Below are 23,560 nucleotides of genomic sequence, written 5' to 3' on the forward strand. Positions count from 1 at the left end.
TAGAGATAGGGGTGCAGAGGTCAACTTGTGGTTGGACATTCTTTCCTATCACGATGTGGCCCCCAGTGATCAAACTCAAGTTTTCAGGCTTGGCAGCAATCACCTTTATTTGCTGAGCTGTTTCATCAGCCCAAGCCTTAAGAGCGAAAATGCACCGAGCATTCACTGTGTGGGATATGGAATTTGCATGAATTCATTGATTTAACCTCATGTGTTAGAGAGAACATGATAGCTCCTGTCTAGAGATGAGAAAAAAGGGAACTCAGAGATAGCAAGTAATTGACAAAGAACCATTCAAATAAATAGTGAGAGGCTGAGCTAAGATTTTAGTGTGGTTTTTGTCTTGATCCAAATCCTTTGCTGTTAGCTTCTCTGCTATGTGTATGCATGTGCAGCTCTCTCTCTCTGTCTCTCTCTGTCTCTCTGTGTGTGTGTGTGTGTGTGTGTGTGTGTGTGTGTGTGTGTGCGCGCGCACTGTCCCTTGTGAACCAGCAATCAGTCTCTACCTTTGGTGTACATCACAATGGTTCTCAACCCTGGATCTATTTCTTGGGTCCACTTGGGGTCCCTGGAGGGTGGGGCCCAGGCAGTATCTGTTATGTTCTGCAGTTGACTGTGCCATGCAGCCCGGCCTCCTGGTTTTGCCACAGTCTTACCTGTAGCCTGGGCTGACAGACCTACACTGAGTCCCCAGCTGGCATGCCACAAGCAGTCATGTAGATCTCTCATTGCTGTGTCTCAGGTCTGGTGAACTGACTGGAACACTGGCCAGCAGAGGACCCCACATTTTCAGTCCTGGAAGGGACTTATGTGATCATTTAGGCTCATCACGCTATTTAAAGGCTTATGAATTTTGAGCCATATTCATTCTCTTTTTGAAATGGAGGGGTTTCAGCTATTTCTAATACTGGGAGGAAATTGAAATATTCACTCTAGTTAGCTTCCAGAGTGGAGTCCATTCATTTCCATCTTTTAAAAAAAGAAAAACAGGCACCCTAGCAAACACAGCAATCAACTCCAACTTTCCCTGGATAGGAATATTGAGCCTCCTGAATCTCTGAGCACACCATCCCATTAACTCAACACAGGTCGCCAGAGGAACCGAACTACCCGGCCCTCGTTACTCACATGACTTTCCATAGAAATAGGGTCACAGAGATAAATCTTGTCCATACCCTCTCAGAAAATTGGGAGCATGACTAAGGAATGAATTCATCCTCTTCGCTGCAAGCCCATTGCTGTCCCTCCCACACAGGGCTGCCAGCTAGGTTGCCCCCCTTATACCTTTCCCCTTCACTAATGGATCTTTATGGCCATCACATAGCTCTTAGATCATCCTAACAATCATCCCACAGACACACCAGGGACTCACGGGGTGCTTGTGGGAGGCACCAGCACTCCTCGGAAACATGTCTGGTGTGGTATGTGAACTCCACACACTTGTGTGCGAGAATCTGCATTCAACAACAGCCTCAACATGGACCTCTGAGAAGCAGTGGCTCGGCAGGCATCTGTGATGGTTTGGATGTGGGTAAGGCTTGTACCCAATCTGGTACTGCTGTGTAGTGCCAGGTACTATGGGAGGTATAGGCTTGTGGGAGGTCCACAGGTCATTGAGGGGACTCAAAGGGATGGTGAGACCCAGTCCTGTTCTCTCCTTGCTTCCTGACTCTTGAAATGTAAGCATTATCTAAAACACATATTCCCACCACATGCCATCTTCACTAAAGGCACAAACAGATGGGCTTAAGTCTTCAGCACCAGGACCCAAAGGGTACCTCTCTTTACTTCAGCCATAGTCACTATGTGATTTTATCATCATGGTACAAGGTTGAGTCACGGGGTCACTGTAATATCTACTCTGTCAGGTGTGCATGGGGTGGGGCAGAAACAGGCAAGGCTGCTTCAGGAAGAGATTAACCAAATGCGCTGGCAGCTTGCCACTCACCACCAACCCATAGAAGAAAAGCAAGATCTAAAGTGCCCTAGGAGGAGCTTTGTTCCACCAAGTGGCTTTGTGGCTTCAGTAGATATGCCAGTGTCTTGCCATCAGTCTTAGTGCATCTCTCAATTGCTCACAAATGTAAGCCTCAAATAGTTCGGATCTTTATGTCCTGGGAATGTTTTTCACTTTTCTCTTCACTTGCCCATTCTGCCGTAGCCACATGCTGAGGGAGTGGAGACCCCAAGTCAACCAGCTGAGTGAACGTTAAGAGACCCAACAGCCACACTCACAGTGACTGAGCTCCTGTCCTCGCCGTTAGTGGCCTCGACCGTGAGAATGTAGACAGAAGTGGTTTCATGGTCTGCTTGAGTTATTAGTTGGAGTTCTCCTGTCTTGGGGTTAATCCAAAATATGTTTGGGTACTGGAGGCTGGACCCTCCTCTGGATACGGAATACACCACTGGACTCCGGGGGAAGTCTGCATCAGTAGCTCGCACCTGCCCAATCTGGGTTCTAGCTGCAGGAATAGATTATGCCTATTAGTACTGACCTGGGGGGAGGTATCCTCACTGCCATTGACAGACTGTTAGAAGCTTCCTAGTTGTCACAAGTCTGTGTGTTTATATAGTAAGTTTGAATGACACAAACAAGCATGCCATCCCCACTCCCAACCTTTAACAGTAGCACTGTCTAAAAACCTCTTGCACTTTTCAAATTTTCTAGAATGAGCTATTGGGACTGGAGAGGTGGTGTCTCAGTGGTGCTCTTTCAGAGGACCCAGATTGATTGTCAGCACCTACATGGCAGCTTGCAACAACCTGTAACTACAGTTTGGGGAGATCTGACTCCCTCTTCTGGCCTCTGCAGGCACCAGGCACTCACACAATGCACTAACATACTCGCAGGCAAAGCATTCATACACATAAAATGCAAATAAATAAGTATCTAGAAAAAGAACATAGCACTTGGTGAATACCGAGTGTAGATGCTTAAATTTAGTTATTTCTACTTATTTTTACAAGAGTTGGTACGGCTGCTGAAGTTCTTGTTTTGCAGTTGTTCTTTATCATAAATTATGTTCTTGTTGGAGGGAGACTCTGTTATACACTCCTACAGGCTAGCATCACGTGTGTGACCTTTGGAAGAAGGCCAAAGTCACAGTAGTGAGATCGGGGGATTTATTAAATATTTGGTCCTGTTCAATATGTAGAATACACTGGGCAAAGTATAAGGAGCAAAATGGGCTCCCTGGATCATCTTTTTGTGCTCTGTTTTGAGACATCATGTCAGAAAATAGAGATTGTCACAAGGAGAATAAAATGAGCCGGAGTAATTGGAGGAGGCTCTGCTTTTGATTTGGTTCTGTTTTTCATTATAGAAGAAAAGCCCGAGATCTCAAGGTACAAGGGTGGGATGCATCTGTTATATTTGACAGAATATGCTAGATAACATAGAAAGCTAACACTTATTATCTTCAAGTCGGAGAAAATGAAGAGAAACTGAAGCTGGGAGCAAGGATTTTTCTCTGTTTTTGTTTCTGTCTCTGTCTGTCTCTCTCTCTCTCCCCTCTCTCTTTCACGTGTGTGTTCTTGTTTCCTATTATCTATCTATCTATCTATCTATCTATCTATCTATCTATCTATCTATCTATCTATCTATCTATCTATCTATCTATCTATCTAATCTATCTATCTATCTATCTATCTATCTATCTATCTATCTATCTATCTATCTATCTATCTAATCTATCTATCTATCTATCTATCTATCTATCTATCTATCTATCTATCTATCTATCTATCTATCTACCTATTATCTCTGTCTCCCCACCCTGTGTTTGTGTGTTTTCTCACAGGGTCTCACATAGTCCATGCTGACTTTGAACTTGATATGTAAGAGCAGATGGCTCTGAACTCCTGTTCCTCTTGCCTTCACTTCCCAAGTGCTAGGATTACAGGCATGTGCCACTATGTCAGTCATAAGAATTTTTTCTTGATGGGACAATAGCTCATGAAAATCAAAGTACTATTATAAAGGCAGGGAGTAAGACTGCCAATGAACTAACGAAGGAGGAGGAAGTGCTCTTGCTTTGCCTGTAAATAAAGAAACTAGAGAAGTGGTAAATCTTTTCCCTAGTTGGAAATTCCATCTGGTGAACCAGTGAGCTGGTTAAAAACCACAGAAGAGACCAAGAAAAACTTCAGTTCCCAACACCAGGGACTGTAGGATGAACAGAATAAAGCAGACAGAAAAGGAAGCAATCAAGGCATTCAGAGAAATGCAGTTTAATCAAGTTTTCAAAATCCATGTTTCACCTGGAGGTCTCAGCAGTGGCAAGAGCAACTCAAGAGTGGGGTGGAGAGGAAGAAAGGGGGCAGAGGGAGAGGGAGAAGTCATGAAGAGCCTGAAGTCAGATGAAGCCCGGCAAGAGTCTACGACTTGGGACTTGGTCCCTACCTACCTGGTCTTCCCTCTGGCACATCAAACACGTAGGATGGTCTTTCAAAGATGAGAGGAAATTCATTTTCTGGGCTTGTTAGGATAGAGATGTAGATGCTTTCTAAAAATGGAAATAGACACAAATCCAAGTCACAACCTGTACTCGTTTGTTCACTGAGCATTTTGAAAGTACCTCCTGATGTGCGTGGGCTCGGGGATACAGGTGGAAACCTGGCTTCAAGACGCTAAGTTGTAGGTGCTCTGACACAAATACAAGCCACTATAGAACCCGGAGGAGAAAGTCTGAGATGATCCTGACAATGATTGACAGGGGCAAGTGGGCAGTATGAAGACAGGGGCAGTGTGGGGTGAGGGAGAGTGTGGAGTGGGGGATAGTGTGGGATGGGGGATGGTATGGAATGGGGGATGGTATGGGATGGGGGATGGTATGGAATAGGGGAGAGTGTGGATTGGGGGATGGTATAGAATAGGGGAGAGTGTGGGATGGGGATGGTATGGAATGGGGGATGGTATGGAATGGGGGATAGTGTGGGATGGGGATGGTATGGGATGGGGGATGGTATGGGATGGGGGATGGTATGGAATGGGGGATGGTATGGAATGGGGAATGGTATGGGATGGGGGATGGTATGCAATAGGGGAGAGTGTGGGGTGGGGATGGTTTGGAATGGGGGAAGTGTGAGATGGGAGAGTGTGCAGTGGGGACTAGTGCCTAATGGTGGACAGTGAGGTATGGGGTGGTATGGAGAGAGGGACAGTGAGGAATTAGGATAGTGCAGAAAGGGGAGGAGCATGGAATGGGAGGAAGAGTTCTAGCCACGTCCAAAACCACCTCGGTATAAAGCTCCTTGATTCTCTCTCTTGCAAGTGATTTGGTGCAGTTGAAGAGAAGGGAAGTTGGAGGGAGTGGGGAGGTGCAGCCACTGAGTAAGGCAGTAGCCAGGTCATAGAAGTGCTGTGTGCCAAACCCAAGAGTTTAACCATGAACTTGACAGGGAATGGTACATTGGCACTTGCATTTCCAAAAATAAAATCACTGACAGAAACGGTGAAGCCGAATGGGAAAGGAGCAAGACTGAAGAACACTCGAGTACTGTAACTCGGCCAAGAGGAAGAAGCTATCGGGGACCAATTGGTGTAACAGGGAGGCTCTGTGCCCCAAACCTAGAAGTAGTGAGTACAGTTTGGCCATTGATGCCCACGGGGATGCCATGTGGAGTAAGTCACAAAGGTACTTGCTTTTGTAGTATGGAGGAGCAGCATCCTGCACTTGGATTATCACATTGTACTCATTGCCAACGGCGAGGTTGCTTGGATTTTCATAGTCTAGATCACCAGTCAACTAGGTCAAAACAGATAATACGTTACATGGCACAAACAGCCCATTATTGAACTGCCAGGTCCGTTTTCATACAGTTAGTGGCCATGTAAATTGCCAGCATCCTTTGGGAAAGCATTTGCTAGGGCACTTGAGGAGCTGTGAGATTGTACTGTAACACTGCTAGAGAACTTCCTCAGGATTTAGCAGCAGAGAAACATGTCTCCAAGGATGCCCACATACCGGGCACTTCTGTCCAACAAACAAAGCTCAGCCTTTCAGGTCAGTGGGAGAAAAGCCCAATACCGAATCTTTTATACAGGAATAGTTCCCTTATTTAACATACTTATACAAATATATAGAGATACACAAAAACACATAGAAAAGAAACAAGAAAGCTATAGCAGACTGTTAACATGGTGGTGCTCTTCAGTGCCCCCTACATTTTAAAACGGTGGACATGGATTAAGAACCTAAGAAAAATATGAATTTCCCCAAAATAGAAATTAGTTTTTTAATGATACCATTACTCTCTAAGGGATTGAAGATGGCTTGGAGGTAAGAAAGGAGGCAGGCTGAGGAGGAAAGTAGTGGGTAACTTGCTCTCATGCCCAAGGTCCGCGGGAAACACCCCTCAAGTCCCGCCCACTTGCCCCGCCCTTCCTTTTTGCTCTTTTCCCCACACCCTATGCAGGATCCCGGTGTGAAGCAGAGACCTCACAAGCTTGTTGAGCCCTGCCTTTCATGCCTGCCCACACAATCTGCCTTTGCCCCTGCGCATACTTTCTGACTGCTCCTTGTTTGACTCTCTGTAGGGCCTCTGGTGTCCAGTGACGCAGAATCCATCAAGATGGCCCAGGCCCCGCTTTCTCTCCCTTGTACCTCATTTGAGGAGCAGGCACTTAAATAACAGAGGAGATGGTGTGCAGAGGGCACTGCCGTGTCTACAACGGCTCACTAAACCGAATGCAAACACAAGTCACGCAAAGTCCTGAGCACCCCAGCACAGCTCTGTGTAATGAACGATACTGAAGTCTGGGTAAAATAAAGAGCTCCCAGGAACACACAGCCACCATTAAGTCTCTCTGTTACCGCGGCTCTGAGAGGGGACTGCCTTGCAAATTTCTCTCTGCAGGATAGCAAAAGCACCATGCATGTTGGACCAGCTTCCCCGGTGTCCTTTTAATGATACAGTGACCATAAACTGACCACAATTCTCCCAGAGCCAGCTGGATGCTGTGAAAATCTGCGGCTGCTCCCCGCTCCAGATGGCGTGGTAAAGTTGAATTTGTTGTTTGGAGCTTCGCTGTCATCATCAAAGCAGAACTTGTTCAGGTCCAAAAGCAACGTCCCGTTGGCTGCTCTTTCAGGCAACATAATGCTGGCAAAAAGACATAATTCAATATTTTCCCCCTAACAAATGGCAACTGAGTAGGCCTCCTAACCTAGGCAGAAGCTAGATACCTCTACTTCATTTTCTGTTCGACAGGTTCTTGGCTGTCACAGTATCATCCTTACTGGTCTCACCAATTCTGCCCCCCCCCCCCCCGCGTCCTTTCTGAGTGCTTTTAACACAACAGTCAGAGGTATCTTGCTAGTGTCAGGTCATGACAGTATGCTCCTGAGAACTGACAAGCTAGGTGACCTCCATTCAGTCACCATCCTAACTTCAGGCCGTGGGACTCTTCTCCCAGGCTCCTACTTAATCTTTCTGACCTCAGCTCCTCCTTATTTACGCCCCGCCCCCTCCAGCTCCGCCCACCATTCTGGCCTCCAGTTGCTCCTTACATAGGCCACCAAGGCTCTAGCCCCAGGGTCATTGCTCCTGTGTTTGGAACGCTCCTCCCTCCTCCGGCAGCTCTCCAGAGTGCTCCTCAGAGTCTCACATAGCAATAGCTCGGTCCCTAGGAGGGTGCTCTTGGGAGGTGGTGGAATCTCTAAAGGGCGGAGCCATCCGAAAGTAAATCCAGTTACATCGGCATGCCCCTAGACTGGACTGCGGGACTCCACCCTTTTCTCTCTTTCAATCCCCAGTCACGAGGGGCATGGTTTTACCCTATTGTGGGCTCCTACCATAATTTGTTATCTTGCTATAGGGTCCAAAGCAGTGGGGCCCACCTATTATTACCTTCTGAAATCTCCGAAACTGTGAGCTGAACTAATCTTTCTTTGGTGTTCATTATCGAGATGGAAAACGGACGAATACCCTCCTTACATTTCCTTGAGTATCTAAGCTAATGTCACATTCTTTTAAAAAATATTAATGATTCCTATCCACTGTTTCATCTGTTGTTTGCCTCTTTATTTGCAATTCTTAGAACTTATCCAACACGCTACGTATTTTACTTTTCAGCCTGTGTATTGTCTACTTCCACCTAGAATATATACTATTCGAGGGCTTTGTTCTTTGCCCTGTCAATAAATATTTGTGAGATGAATGAATGGTAGCATGTAAGAACATGGCTGTGAAAAACACAAGAGAAATGAGATTTCCACACCCAGGCTGGAAAACCTTCCGCACATACCCCGCCACCAGTAACCCAGCAACAGTGCCTTTGTCAGCAGCAGCAGCCAAAATGTGACACACTTCCACAGTTGCTCTATGCAGATGCACTATACCCCGTTATAAGAAGCCAGTGCTTTCTCTACTGGGCCTCTTTTTTCCCTTTCACCCTTGTTCAGAGGCAGCTTCTGTATACCTCCCTCCCCAGTAAACCTCTTGCAGTAAATTTCTGTTGCTGCATTCCTTAGCTCTGACAAACCAAGGTCCTCTGCTGCTAAATCCTAATGCTGACTGCTGGAGTTTTAACTTGAGAGAAAATCCCTCAGCTCGCATTCTTCAAAGATTGGAAGTTCCTTGACATTTGTCCTGGAGGCTTCAGTGTCCTAGAGGCACATCTCAATTCCTCCCATTGTTGAGACAAACCCATTGTTCTCAGTTCAGAGGGAATAAGAGAGAGTTTATCTGGGGTCACAGTCCAACAGCACAAACTCACAAACTCACGGTCCTCCAAATATCATGGAATGCTGTGGAAGTGGCTCTATGAGGGTCACTATGGAACAAAAAAGTCATGTTCAAAGTATTTATCAAATACACTGGTGGGGCCCGCAGGTGGGTTACAGAAAAGCGGGGGAAACTGCAATACCTTTCAGATGTTATCTGATGGTGTTCTTTGGTTTCAGATTGGTGGAAGCCAGTGTCCTGCTAGGAATACATTTTAAAGTTTTGATCGTCACAAGGATGTTAGATCAAACACAGGTGGGCCACAAATGACTTTCAAAGGGACTGGATGTAGCCCAAGATAATTTGGCTTTGGCTTGCAACACTTTAACTCTCCATAATCATGGACTTCTACCATTTGTTATCATAGAATCTTTAATACAGGGCTCACATTTCCCCTTCCTTCCTTTCCTTCCTTCCTTCCTTCCTTCCTTCCTTCCTTCCTTCCTTCCTTCCTTCTTTCTGTCCATCTGTCTTTATTCTTTCTTTTTTCTTCCTTTCTTTTCTCCTATTTCTCTTTTAATCAAAAGACATTTACTAAGGGTCAACTCTGAAGTCCTAGCCTCAACCTCTGGCCTAGCCAAGCGTGGTTAGAGAGACTGAGGAAAACCAACTTCTGAAGGCTTCAGTCTGTAGAGGTCTGTGCTCACATTTCCAGTTTCTCCTTTTCCATATTCAAAACAGGCATTAGCTTTTGCTACATGACACACTGACCCCAACCCCAGTGACATGAAATATCAGCATTTACTGTTGCTCGCCATCCTATGGGTCATCTGGTAGCTCTTTTGGTTCTGGTGGGACATGGTTGGTCTCTGGTCAAAGGAAGGTGGATTAGGGATGGAGGTTTGGGCTGGGCCTATTCATAGGACTTGGAGTGGGAAAGGATTGCATCTGGTTCTCAGAGCACTCAGACTACGACAGGGTGTAAAGTCCTCTGATTCTTGGTATCATCTCTCTACAACCAAAGTATACTCCTTCTGCACTCTACAGCCTCTTCTGTGACAGCTCAGTAACAGTGGAGCAAGGATAGTGTTAGGCTGTGACCATTAACAGCATCTGCTTGCTAGAGAGGGCACAGCTGTCCCCGTGTGTTGACAAGACCACACTGACAGAAAGCACATCTGCCGTTTTGTTTCTGCTGTCACTGTGCAATGCCATGGTTTTAGTCATTGATTCTTCGAATAGGGACGTATTGAATACTACTGTGTGCTTTAAGAAGTATCTCTAATTCCATTGTCTCCAAGAGGTCTGTACCCTTGCAAAGAGGAGTTTGGAGGGGGTTCAAGGCTTATCTAAGAAAGCTAAAGCCTCTGGGCATGAGTCTTTCGTGTCTGCTAGGATCATTGCAAACCTGAAGCTCTGTTGTGATGGGGCAAGGCAGTGCAGAAGCTCTTCCATCTTGTCTCCTTGCTGAGGCCACTTTGGGTTTAACTAGATTTTGATCCCCTGGATGGAAAATCCCAGCTACCCAACCAAAGATGAGGATGTCCTAGCTAGCTTATTTCAGCTTCTGTAAGCTGCCAGTTTCTGTGGAACCCCTCTAGCCAATCCCATATCTTTGCTTCCGAGAAGCTGCCTGCTTCAAAGGGCTTACTTCTGGGAAGGCCCCTGCAGCTTCTGAGAGAGAAGCAGGGCATGGTTTCTGCCTTAAAACACTCCATGTTCTGGATACTTGGGGCTACACCTAGGTCCATGCCCACTTGGGTGTGGCCCCATCCAGTTTGAATAAATGGAATTTGTATTGGCTACACACTATATCTAAGTGGTCATCTGTGGTGAGTTCCCCATAATGCTATCACGTAGATCTAGGTCATAGATGTTTCTGGATCTAAGGTTTGATAAGAATACTGCAGAACTGGGAGAGCGCATCATCTAGAGAATTTGGGATCCTGGTGCCAGATTCTCTCCCTCTCTTCTCTCTCTCTCTCTCTCTCTCTCTCTCTCTCTCTCTCTCTCTCTCTCTCTCTCTCTCTGCCTGTTACATGCTAGGCACACACTTTAAACTACATCAGCAGTTCTGACATGGTCTTTCATTTCTCTGGGTATTTTTCCTACAAACATTTCTCTTGGGAAGCCACGCCCCCTCATCCATCACCCATCGATCCTTCCTTCCTCTCAGGGAAGCTGCTATGCTGCTGCTCTCCCTCACAGCCCTCAGAACCCTGGGGCCCTCCCTGGGCAATGGTGACTGTGCCCAACAGCTTCCGAATCCACCTCCTGCTCCCCAGCAGCGTGCAAAACACTCAGCCAAGTGTTCTGCAATTTACAACCCGAGCAGTGGCCATCTAGCTGCCTTTGGCGCCTCCACTGGAGCCCTGGGCTCATTCATCATCAACCTGGGAAAGCTACAGGCCACGGGAGCTTGTAAGGACCTGCCTCCTCCCGACTGTGTCCCGCGCCCCCCCCCCCCACACACACACACGCTCGCTCCCCAGACGCTGAGCCTCCAGCTCTCCCCCAGCTGCTCCTGTTAATGAATGCTGGCTCCCAGCCCACCCACTCCCTAGCCTATCACTTCAAAAGTCACAGTGTTCTAGTATAAATGTCAGAGGCCGTGGAGCTCCGTTTTCCTTGTCCTGTGGTTTTGTTTTGCTCGTGTGCCTGGCATTGTAACGGCTGGGATGGAGAAGGGATTAAAGATAGGATGGTGAGTACACTGGACAGGGCTCCTTAGTCCCACGGAGCCGAGGTTGGGGTTGAGGGGTGGGGTGGGGACATACAGGCTGAACTCTTGAAGTGAGGATTTCCATTTTCCAGCTCAAAGAAACAAGCCATTTCATGGTCCTGCCTCACGTCTAAGCCTTCAACAGCCCAGCTGAGAGTTACCCTCCCTGGAAAAGCCTGGAGGTGACGGGATGGTCTCACTATTTGGAATTATCTTCAATAGTGAATATAGTTAGCATAGTTACTGATTTACTGTGATGGACTTCAGGAATAATTTGGAGAGAAGATCAGGACTCTGTGGACTTGCCTGGATGACCTATAATATTCAAAATGTGATTTTACCAGGTAATATGGAACTCTGTTTGGAAATTGTCCTATCATCTCAGGGGACTCTGGACCGCAGGAAGCCAGAAAATTCAATGAACTTATTTGAGAAAAAGAGAAAATAAACAAAGGGGATTGAGACAGCATAGTCTGCTCCAGGCACTGAGACACTCCGTGCAAAGGAACAGAGAAGAGCCTGAGGGCTTAGGATAGCAAGAGAAGACTTCCCCAGGATACACTTGGACCACTGCAGAGGGCTAGTGTAGATGTAGATTTTCAAGGGAAGTGGGTGAGTCTGCAAAATTCCATTCCATCTCTAGGGTCCAGACTTCCTTTAGCAGAGTATGGGCTTAATTTGTGCGTGATGTTGTGTAAGCCACACCCTAATTATCTATGGCCCCCATCCCTCCCATCTAAGAGACTGAGCATCTTGAATGCTCAAGTTGGTTGAGTAGTCTACTAGAAGGACATCCATGACCTGGTGACTGCTGCCCAGGCTATGTGCCCTCCACAAGCCTCCCCAGTCCCCAGTCTACAACATGGTTTGGCCTGTGACTGGGTTAGCCAGGGCCTTAGCAGGAAGTAGATAGCAAATGAGGATACTTCTAGGAGACTCAGTAAAGAGATGATTGCAAAGGGCTGGCACATCTCTCAGCTCTAATAAGCCTGGAGCATCCTTGCCACACAGAGACTGGGAAGTACCAGTGGAGGGAGAAGTCCCTAAAACTGGAATCTAGGAACTAGAAGTACTGTGTGCAAAGGGCTACCTTACAAGAACTGAGCCACTCAGAACACGATGGGTGCAGGGTTGAAAGGGGGCAGTTGATAAACCATCCCCAGCCTCACTCTTCCCCTTTTTATGAAAGCTCCCCCATTGGTCAAGAGAAGATGGTCTGCAAAGAAGGGGCATAGGGTGAGGCACATGGTGGATCTGAAATGTGTCCAGACAGACTGAGAGCCACAACACAGATCCCCTAGCACTGAGTAGAGCATGAAAGTTGTGAAAAGGGGGAAGCTGGTCAAATGAACATAATAGCTATTGATAAGCCCGGATGGTCTTTGTCAAGGCTCTTTGCCTTTTGCATGGCCATGCTATGTATTAAATCTGCCCAAAATCACCAGGAGCAAACCCAGAAAAAAAAAACCAGTTAAAGATACCCCAAGAGACTCTGCCAATAAGGTCATCAAAACAGAGGCCAGTTCTGATACTCAGTTTCACTTCAGATGCAGGCACTCTGCCCACAAAGGGTCATTGCTGAGATGCACTCCACCCCCAAACTGACCCCATTCAGACTTCTGTGGGGCGCCGCTAATCTTCCGGTGCTGAGTCATTTCCTCAGCACCAACTAGTAAACACCTAGTTTGCGCCTGCGCTGGAAATCCCCGCCCCGGGCAGCTCCGCCTCAGGGATGGGGTGATCAGTGTTGAGCCAATCATGGCTTGCTACGTCCGAGGCGGGGAGAATTTCTTATAAAAGGGAGGGGCTCGGACTGCCTGGGGTCTCCGGTTGTGAAGCTTATGCTCTCCCTCTCAAGACGCATAAAGCTTGCTGCAGAAGAACCCTATCGTGTGTGGTGTCCTCATTCGCGGGCGATTCAGAGAACACTCACATCTGGTGCCGAAATCCCGGGAAAACGAAGAACAGAAGAACATCGCGAGCACCGTCGGAGATCCCCCGGTGACGGGGAGGGTCCAGAACTGCAGGAACTACGTCTCGGAAAGGTATGCCTGAATTTTACCTGACCCTTTCACACTCCCTTCAACTAACTGGGCCGTGGGAGGGATTGCCCGAGGCTTTAATCATCGTCCTCGTGGCCTTGGTTGTATGGTTCCTAGCCCTCTTCTTTTGTGAACATAGAAGGTTGTGTTAAATTGAAGTTCTTAACTGCAGTCTCCTTTAGAGTATCATGGGGGCTTCTCAATCAGTACAAACTTCATTAAAAGAACTTCTCAAAAGAAGGGACCTGAAGCTTGGGGATAGAGTTCTTCGCCGCTTTGTTGAGGAAGTTGATCGAGTAGCTCCCTGGTATGCGGTGTCAGGATCTCTGACACTGCTGTCATGGAATAAGCTAGGCAACGATCTAGAAACCTGTTCAGACCTCAGGTTGGGAGTTAAGGCCATATGGAAACTAGTTAAGAGTTGTCTTGAAGATGAGGCCTGTGAAGAGGAGCGAAAGAAAGGGCAAAAGGTTTTAGAAGCTATGCAGGAAGGTATGTCAGAATCCGAGCGTAGTGAGAGGATGGGTGTGCGCACAAAAACCGTAAAAAAGGCAAAAAAGGGAAGTGAAAAAGGACCTCCCGGGAGAAACAGAAAGGGAGAGAAGGGGAGCAGCAGGCCCGGGTTATATCCGACCCGAGAACTGGCTGCCCTCCACCTAAGAGATACCTCGGATTCTTCCGAAACCGAGGACAGTAAACTGACCTCGGAGGAAGAGGGCGAGTTAGAAGAAGAAGCAGTTAGATATAAAGGAGAAAGGTATCACCCAGATGAAGGCGGGCGACCTAAGTCAAGTAAGCCCGCGTCCGGTGTCTCCTCTAAGGATAGGAGATTGTTGGCTGCCGCCATTCCCTCCGCTCCCCCACCTTATGAGGCCCGGTCATCCACAACTTCCTTTTTTCCCCAAAAGATCCTCCGCAAGCTACAATTAGCGTTTCCTGTTTATGAACAAGAAGGGGGGAGAATCTACGCTCCTGTAGACTATAGTCAGATAAAAGATCTTGCAGAATCAGTAAGAAAATATGGTCCCAATGCTAATTTTACTGTTATGATTCTTGAAAGAATGGCACAAACTGCCATGACACCTAGTGATTGGCAAATGGTGGTTAAGGCCGCCTTGCCTACTATGGGACAATACATAGAATGGAAAGCCTTGTGGCATGAGGCAGCCCAGTCCCAGGCCAGGGCCAACGCAATAGCCCTTACGCAGGAGCAGCGGGATTGGACATTTGACCTTTTAACAGGCCAAGGCCCGTGGGCCGCAGATCAAATTAATTACCATTGGGGGGCGTACGCCCAGATTTCCAGCACAGCCATACGGGCCTGGAAGTCACTTAATCGCAAGGGAGAAACCACCAATCAGCTTACAAAAATTGTTCAAGGGCCCCAGGAGCCCTTTGCCGACTTCGTCGCACGCATGATGGAGGCGGCAGGGAAAATCTTTGGGGACCCAGAGGGGATAGGACCCTTTATTGAGCAACTGATTTTTGAACAAGCCACCCAGGAATGCAGGAATGCCATTGCTCCTAGAAAATCAAAAGGGTTGCAAGAATGGCTAAGAGTGTGTAGAGAGATTGGAGGTCCACTTAGCAATACTGGCCTCGCGGCCGCCATCATGTTAGCACAAAAGCATCCTCCACAAAAGAAGACCGGTGAACGGACCTGTTTTAATTGTGGTAAGCCTGGACATTTCAAAAGAGATTGCAAAGCCCCAGAAAAGAAAGGGGGGGTCTTGACCCTCTGCACGAGGTGTGGTAAAGGGTACCATAGAGCAGATCAATGTCGCTCAGTGCGAGATATACAGGGAAGGCTTTTGCCTCCATTAAATGTTCCTGCTCCCAATGTGTCAAAAAACGGGTCATTGGGCCCACGGTCCCAGGGCCCTCAAAGATATGGGAACCGGTTTGTCAGAACCTCCGGGATGGCGGAAGAAGCGACCCAGGAAGACCCACAAGGGTGGACCTGCGCGCCGCCTCCGACCTCCTACTAATGCCCCAAATGAGTATCCAACCAGTACCTATAGAGCCAATGTCACCTTTGCCCCCTGGGACCATGGGCCTTATCCTCGGACGAGGATCACTCACCTTACGGGGCCTAGTGGTCCATCCTGGGGTTGTTGACCACCTACATTCCCCCGAAATACAGGTCTTATGTTCCAGCCCCAGGGGCGTGTTTTCTATCAGTGCAGGAGATAGGATAGCTCAATTGCTGCTCCTCCCCGACACCCTCTGGGAGGGCTCCCCAGGCCCCAGTCCCAAAACGATGGGGTCATCAGGAACTGATTCAGCCTACCTTGTTGTATCCCTGAATGAAAGGCCCAAACTCTGCCTCGAAGTAAATGGAAAAAGGTTTGAAGGTATTCTTGATACCGGGGCAGACAAAAGTATTATATCCACGCACTGGTGGCCAAAAGCTTGGCCCACTACAAAATCGTCCCACTCTCTACAAGGCCTGGGATATCATTCATGCCCTGCCGTAAGCTCAATGAGTTTGACTTGGAAGGCTCCTGAAGGACAAAAGGGTAAATTTGAACCTTATGTGCTCCCGCTCCCAGTAAACCTTTGGGGGAGAGACATTATGCAACATTTGGGCCTAACCCTGTCCAATGAAAAAATTGTGTTGGGGGAAGGCTTGAATAAGGCAAAAAACATGATGCTAAAGATGGGTTACAGGACAGGCAAAGGATTAGGACGGTCAGAGCAAGGAGGAATTGAGCCTATTTCACCAGTAGGAAATATAGCCCGACAAGGACTGGGTTTTTCCTAGGGGCCATGGGGACGGTTCGGCCTATACCGTGGAAAACAGAGGACCCGGTGTGGGTCCCCCAATGGCCCCTATCCTCTGAAAAAATGGAGGCCGCAATACAATTAGTAAATGAACAACTAAAATTGGATCATATAGAACCTTCTACCTCCCCCTGGAATACTCCCATATTTGTTATTAAGAAAAGATCAGGGAAATGGAGGTTGCTCCATGACCTTAGAGCCATTAATGAACAAATGCATTTGTTTGGCCCTGTGCAAAGAGGCCTTCCTGTGCTCTCCGCCCTGCCCAGGGGTTGGAATTTGATTATAATAGATATTAAAGACTGTTTCTTTTCTATACCTCTATGTCCAATAGATAGGCCCAGATTTGCTTTCACCATACCCTCTGTTAATCACATGGAACCCGATAAAAGGTACCAATGGAAGGTTCTACCACAAGGAATGTCCAACAGCCCTACTATGTGCCAACTTTATGTGCAGGAGGCCCTTTCTCCAGTAAGGGATCAATTTCCCTCGTTAGTCATGCTCCATTATATGGACGACATCCTTCTGTGCCACAAGGACCTTGGCCTGCTTCAAAGGGCCTACCCCCTTTTACTTAAAACTTTGAGTCAATGGGGACTTCAAATAGCTGTAGAAAAGGTCCAAATTTCAAATACTGGACAGTTCCTGGGTACCATGGTGACACCAAATAACATCATACCTCAAAAATTAGAGATAAGAAGGGACCACCTCCATACCCTAAATGATTTTCAGAAATTGTTGGGGGACATTAACTGGCTTAGACCCTTTTTAAAAATCCCCACTTCGGAATTAAGATCTTTGTTCAATATCTTAGAAGGAGATTCGCACATCACGTCCCCCCGAACATTGACTCCAGCTGCTGATCTGGCCCTACAAAAGGTGGAAATGGCCCTGACACAAGCGCAGCTGCTCCGTATCGAAGAATCACAACCCTTTAGTCTGTGTGTCTTACAAACTGCCCATTTGCCAACTGCCGTTCTTTGGCAGAATGGGCCCCTGCTATGGGTTCACCCAAATGTATCCCCAGCAAAAATAATACATTGGTATCCTGAAGCCATAGCTCAGCTTGCACTCAGAGGCTATAAAGCAGCCATCACCCATTTCGGGCGTAGCCCCCACCTCTTGGTGGTGCCTTATACCTCTGTGCAAGTTCAGACTTTGGCCGCCACATCTAATGACTGGGCTATACTAGTTACAACTTTCCCTGGAAGCATAGACAATCACTATCCCAAACACCCGATCCTACACTTTGCCCAGAGCCAGTCAATTGTGTTCCCGCATGTAACGGTAAGAAACCCAATTAAGGAAGGGCTCATGGTGTATACCGATGGCTCCAAGAATGGTGTAGGGGCCTTTGTGGTCAATGGCAAAATATGTTCCAAACAATATAAAGAAGCATCACCTCAAGTAATAGAGTGTCTAGTGGTTCTGGAGGTATTAAAAACCTTCTCTGAACCCCTCAATATTGTGTCAGACTCTAGTTATGTAGTAAATGCAGTAAACTTGCTGGAGGTGGCTGGAGTAATCAAACCCTCTAGCACTTTAGCACAAATTTTTCAAGAAATACAATCAGTGTTGCTTCAAAGAAAATTCCCAGTTTTCATCACTCATATCAGGGCTCATTCAGGCCTACCTGGCCCCATGTCCCTGGGTAATGACTTGGCAGACAAAGCCACCAAATTAATAGCCACAGCCCTGTCATCCTCTGTGGAAGCTGCAAAAGGATTCCACAATCGCTTTCATGTAACGGCAGAAACGTTGCGCCGTCGCTTCTCCTTGACTAGGAAAGAAGCTCGTGACATCGTCACTAGCTGCCAAAATTGCTGTGAATTTCTGCCCCTCCCTCATGTGGGGATCAACCCCCGCGGCGTTCAGCCTTTACAAATATGGCAAATGGATGTCACACATGTCCCCTCCTTTGGTAAATTACAATATCTTCATGTGTCCGTTGATACCTGCTCTGGCATTATTTTTGCATCTCCCCATGTGGGAGAAAAGGCAACACATGCGATCCAACACTGCCTCGAGGCTTGGAGCGCTTGGGGACAACCTAAATTTATTAAAACTGATAACGGACCAGCTTATACTTCACAAAAATTTCAAAGCTTTTGTCGCCAAATGGGAGTAACGCATCTAACTGGTATCCCATATAACCCACAAGGTCAAGGCATTGTTGAGAGAGCACATCGGACCCTTAAATCTTATGTTGTTAAACAAAAAGGGGGCGCTGACGAAGCTATACCCCGTACGCCAAAAGTGTCTGTGTCATTGGCACTATTCACCCTCAATTTTTTAAATCTTGACGCACACGGTCATACCGCAGCAGAACGACATTGTTCTGAACCAACTAGACCCAAAGAATTAATAAAATGGAAAGATGTCTTAACCAACAAATGGAGAGGCCCGGATCCTATTCTAATAAGATCCAGGGGAGCTGTTTGTGTTTTCCCGCAGAACGAACAAAATCCATTCTGGGTCCCAGAAAGACTAACACGATTAATACCCCAAGATGATGAAGATCGCCCTGCTGATATTGGGAATCATCCTGCCCCTGCAAGTGACATCCAAACGGGAGGAGATCCGATGGGGAATAATGTCGACGTTCCCGCTGCCAATGCCAGTGACACATGATGCGCAAGTATTCCCCCGCTTGTTTGTGACCGAAGATACCTTAGGTTTACCATATTTACCATGGGACCCACAAGCTGAACGGGTAATAGATAATAGAACCTTTATATTTAAAGGGAGCTTGTGTTTCATCAGCGGCAACCCATCAAATTACTGTATTGGGTTATTGTCACAGGTCTCTACACTCATTTCCAATGTATGGGCCGCTAATGGAACCCACTGGTGTGCAAATGCAACTTCAATTATAGCAGTTTGGCCTAAAAGCATTATCCAACTTGTTAAACAACCCAAATTGGCACCCTTTTGCTCTACTAAGGAAGAGACATTGTCAATCTTACCATGGTCCGGTTGCCAATCTCGCAGAACAGGGACTATTGGGAATCACTTTACCTTTTCTCCCCCTCTGGCCAATGGATCATTCCATATTGCAAAACTCAATGGTCTGGATAACCCCAGGGCCACCGGCAACCCTTTTGATTTGTGGTTGCTGTGCGGCCTTAATGGCAGTTGCACAGATTTAACCCCCATAGGCTTTGTGCAAGGAGCACGTATTAGAAAGGGGGTATTGTGCTCACAGTCATTTGGCGATGAGTCCCCCTGGGCCTTCCAACAGACTAAGGATTTTGGGCCGGTGCCTGTATGCGTTTGGCCCCCTTTTTTATGGGTAGTTAGTAATTCCACCAGCTCACATGATTTTAGTCAGTTAAATTGTAGTGAGAATGCCTGTTATTATGTGATGTGCTGGAATGCTACTAAATTTCCTTTAGCTTTGATAATGCGCTTGCCCCGATTTATTCCGGTCCCGGTGGTGGCGCCCAGCTCTTTGGCCTTGTTTAGAGAAAAAAGAGATTTTGGAGTATCGGCAGTTATAGTTGGTACCTTAGCGGCAGTGGGGATCACTGCCTCGGTTACCGCCTCTGCGTTAGCTTTGAGCGGGACAATACAAACGGCCGATACCATCAACCAACTCTCGGCCTCAATCACTGTAGCCATGGATAAGGGGCATTTCGCATACTCCCAATTACAGGGGGGTCTGTTATTGGTGAACCAACGTATAGACTTGGTTCAAGAACAAATAGACATTCTTTGGCAAATTGCCCAATTGGGATGTGAAATGAAACTGCCAGGCCTCTGTATTACCTCCATACAATTTAAAAATTTTACCCGTGCTGCAAACCTTTCTAAGAATTTGTCCTTACAGCTGAGAAATAATTGGTCGATGGAATTTGATCAGACTCTCCAAGAGCTTCGGATGGCTATAGTAGAGATCAACTCCACGCGACTTGATTTTTCCCTGACTGAAGGCTTCGCGTCCTGGATTTCATCAGCCTTCTCTTATTTTAAAGAATGGGTGGGGGTGGGCTTATTCGGAATCCTCCTCTGCTTTGGACTGGCACTTAGCTTAGGGTTAATCTGCAAATTATATAAGAAAAATAATAGAGACAAAATCATGATATCCCAGGCGCTTGCTGCCCTGGAGCAGGGGCAATCTGCACAGGTATGGTTGGCGGCGCTTAAACAAAATTGATTTGCACCACTGGTCGCTGGCTGCCCATGCCTTAGCGGGTGAGCTTCAGCAGCCCTAGAGGATTGTAGAGCAATGCATCGCACAGGTGGTCCCCCCGTCCCACCTGGGGAATATGCCGTCTAAGTGGGGGTTTCCTGCCCTAGTCTTCCCCTCCTCGAAAAAATGGCAGAGGGACAGGTCGGAGCAACTTCGGGTCCCACTCAAGCCTAGTTGTTGCTTGCGGACATAGTTCTTACATCTCTGAGTAAGAGGATTCGGCCAATGTTCCCGTCCTCTCATACTGGGTGTCCAGTTGGTTTTATTAGACAAAAAAGGGGGAGATGTGGGGCGCCGCTAATCTTCCGGTGCTGAGTCATTTCCTCAGCACCAACTAGTAAACACCTAGTTTGCGCCTGCGCTGGAAATCCCCGCCCCGGGCAGCTCCGCCTCAGGGATGGGGTGATCAGTGTTGAGCCAATCATGGCTTGCTACGTCCGAGGCGGGGAGAATTTCTTATAAAAGGGAGGGGCTCGGACTGCCTGGGGTCTCCGGTTGTGAAGCTTATGCTCTCCCTCTCAAGACGCATAAAGCTTGCTGCAGAAGAACCCTATCGTGTGTGGTGTCCTCATTCGCGGGCGATTCAGAGAACACTCACAGACTTCCAGGGACTGGCTAGCAAGAAACCATGGAACTCAAGCTATTATGGAAGAATTCCCAATTGTGTGCCTTTTTGATAAAATAGCAGAAAAATGAGCAAGGGTGTGTGTTCTGTTTGTATCCAGAGAGTCTGATACCTCCTTCTGGCCTCTGTAGGGAACCAGGTAGGCATGTAGCGCATAGCCATATATTCAGGCAAAACACTAACATACATAAAATAAAAATAAACAATTATTAAAAGGCTTTAAACTGATTGTGAATTAACTGTGAGTCAAAGAACAAGTGAAAATAATATAACTCATGTCTCACGTGCATTCTGTATGTCCCCTTCACGTGTATGCAATTAAGTCGCGTCAGGTGAATTAGATTTTTGTTTCGTTTTACCCACTGACTTGTTTTGATTTATTCATATTATTTACTGAGATTTCTTTGGGAGTGCCTGGTTACTAATTCGACTCTCCAGCATCTATTACAAGTGCTAACAGCACCATTTCACCCCTGGCGGTAGTAAGTAAAGAAAAGACACAGTCCAGAGAGGGCCTGTGGTGTAAATGGAACAAAATTAAAAAAAAAAAAGCTGTAAAAACAGGTGGAAAGTGAAGGAGAAATAACGAGGAGGGAATGGAAATGGGTAAGGAATAACAAAACGATCTTTGAAGGAAATGGGACACCTCAAATCGGCTTGTAGACAGTCAGACCCCAATGCCATGCCTTATCAGAGAATCCAGGGGTCAAGCACCATCCATGAGGGGATACATTCCAACTGGTGACTACCTGAAGGTGAGCTTTCTGCATGTTGCAGGGTTGTCATTGATGTCTTCCACAATGAAGGTTATCTGCATGCGGTTCTCCTGACCCCCAGAGGGCCTGTCCCTCACTCGAACTTCCAGAGAAATGATGGGATTCTGTCTCAGTTCGCCTGCATCTCGATCTAGCCTTCGGGCCACTTGGATTGTCCCTGTCACTAAGGAGGCAAAGATTAGAAGACAATGGAGAACATAGGAAAAGACTGTGCCAGAATGATGATCAGCTTGCACTGGGAACAGCCCCTCTACAGACATGTCGTGTGTTTCTTTCTGGGTTTGATGTTTATTGGAACACCTGACCTGATCTTTCTCTAAAGCTATACTTTACAGTTCAGGGTTGGGCCCTGAGTACAGCACTGTCCACTGCTGACAGAACTGGTGGGTAGCTGACTTCAATTTGATCCACTGGATTCTCTATTGGAGAATCTGTTGCTAAGAAACACACATCGGAGAGTAAGTGAGCTACAGTTGGAGCTGCAGGCAAAAGCCCAGAACTTGAGCTGCTGAGGTCCTCTGCCCTAATTATCTGACTCTTTCTTATGAGATGTGCCTCTTCCTCCCCTCCCCTCCCCTCCCCTCCCCTCCCCTCCCCTCCCCTCCCCTCCCCTCCCCTCCCCTCCCCTCCCCTCCCCTCCCCTCCCCTCCCCTCCTCTCTTTCCCCTATCTTCTCTTCCTTTCTACTGTCTTGTGCTTAGCTAGATTTGCTGTCACTTTTATTACTTGGAACCAGAGTCTTAGTTTAAATACTCAGAAAAAAGGTGTGAGAGGTTCGGAGGTAGAGTGTTTGCCTAGCATAGATGAGGTCCTGGGTTTAATCCCCAGCACTGTGTATTGTATGTGTGTGTGTGTGTGTGTGTACTTGTTAAAAGTTCATTTTCACAACATCAGAGTGAACAGAATTCTCATCCAAGATCATCTATCCCCACATTCTTAGCTGTCTGCATTTGTCAATGTCAAAGCCTGCAGAAGTTTCCAGAGGTAGGTTCCAGCTGCTGGTTTTGCATATCCATCATTTCCCTAGTCCTAGAATATGTATTTGCTCAAGAGCGTATGGGGCCAATGCCACATAGTCTGGGATTGTCCAATGCTGGCTTCCACAAAAGCGTTATGTAAAATGAAGTCCAGTGGGCTGACATGACCTGGATTTATGGTTATAGTATAGTGGCTAAGAGGAGAGACTCTAGAATCATCTATATTGGACATCAAGGAGCCTCAATGAGCTGGGCTCTTGTACAACCACTGAACTCGTCTGGGTATCTCTCTAGCCCTTGTTTTTCCTTTGTAAACCATGGATGGTGTTAGTCCATTAGGTTGTAAAAGTACCTGGGAAGGAATGGGCGTGGCCCCTCTACAGAATGTCTGGTAAGTAAGTATTATATACGAATTCTCCACTAAGGTGGCTATTTCAGAGGAGAGGAAGCTCAGTCTCTGTGGTCGGCTCTTCAGATGGGAACATAACTGCCAAAGTCTAGCAAGCTGATGGAGAGAGACGCTGCTCTGTGCATCACCATTAGCCACAGGTATCTACTAAGCCTCTAAAATGGGCCCAGTCTGAACTGAGATATGCTTTAAGTATAATACACAAAACAAGCTTCCAAACAAAATACTATAAATATTTCAATTACTTTTAAATATCAATTATGTTGTAAAGACAATATTTTGGATCGTAAGAGTAATTTTTTTTTGGTCTTCTTTTGTTTGCTCATTTGTTTTTGAGACTCTGTGTAGCCCTAGCTGTCCTGGA

At 47.0% G+C, this 23,560-nt stretch overlaps 1 protein-coding gene across 1 annotated transcript in view; it reads right to left on the reverse strand.

The window, feature by feature from the left end:
- Cdhr3 (cadherin related family member 3) overlaps positions 1-23,560 on the reverse strand; it is a 68,474-nt gene that overhangs the window by 12,421 nt on the left and 32,493 nt on the right. The window contains exons 8-12 of the mRNA XM_085830128.1: positions 21,785-21,974; positions 6,933-7,104; positions 5,645-5,747; positions 4,407-4,505; positions 2,236-2,462 (exon numbers count right to left, since the gene is read on the reverse strand). Of these exons, the coding sequence (XP_085686254.1) occupies positions 2,236-2,462; positions 4,407-4,505; positions 5,645-5,747; positions 6,933-7,104; positions 21,785-21,974 (791 nt within the window). The remainder of the gene's footprint in view (positions 1-2,235; positions 2,463-4,406; positions 4,506-5,644; positions 5,748-6,932; positions 7,105-21,784; positions 21,975-23,560) is intronic.

The sequence above is a fragment of the Mus caroli genome, unplaced genomic scaffold (genome assembly GCF_978045245.1).
Source record: "Mus caroli unplaced genomic scaffold, Mus_caroli_1 scaffold_14, whole genome shotgun sequence".
In the NCBI taxonomy this organism is placed as follows: Eukaryota; Metazoa; Chordata; class Mammalia; order Rodentia; family Muridae; genus Mus; species Mus caroli.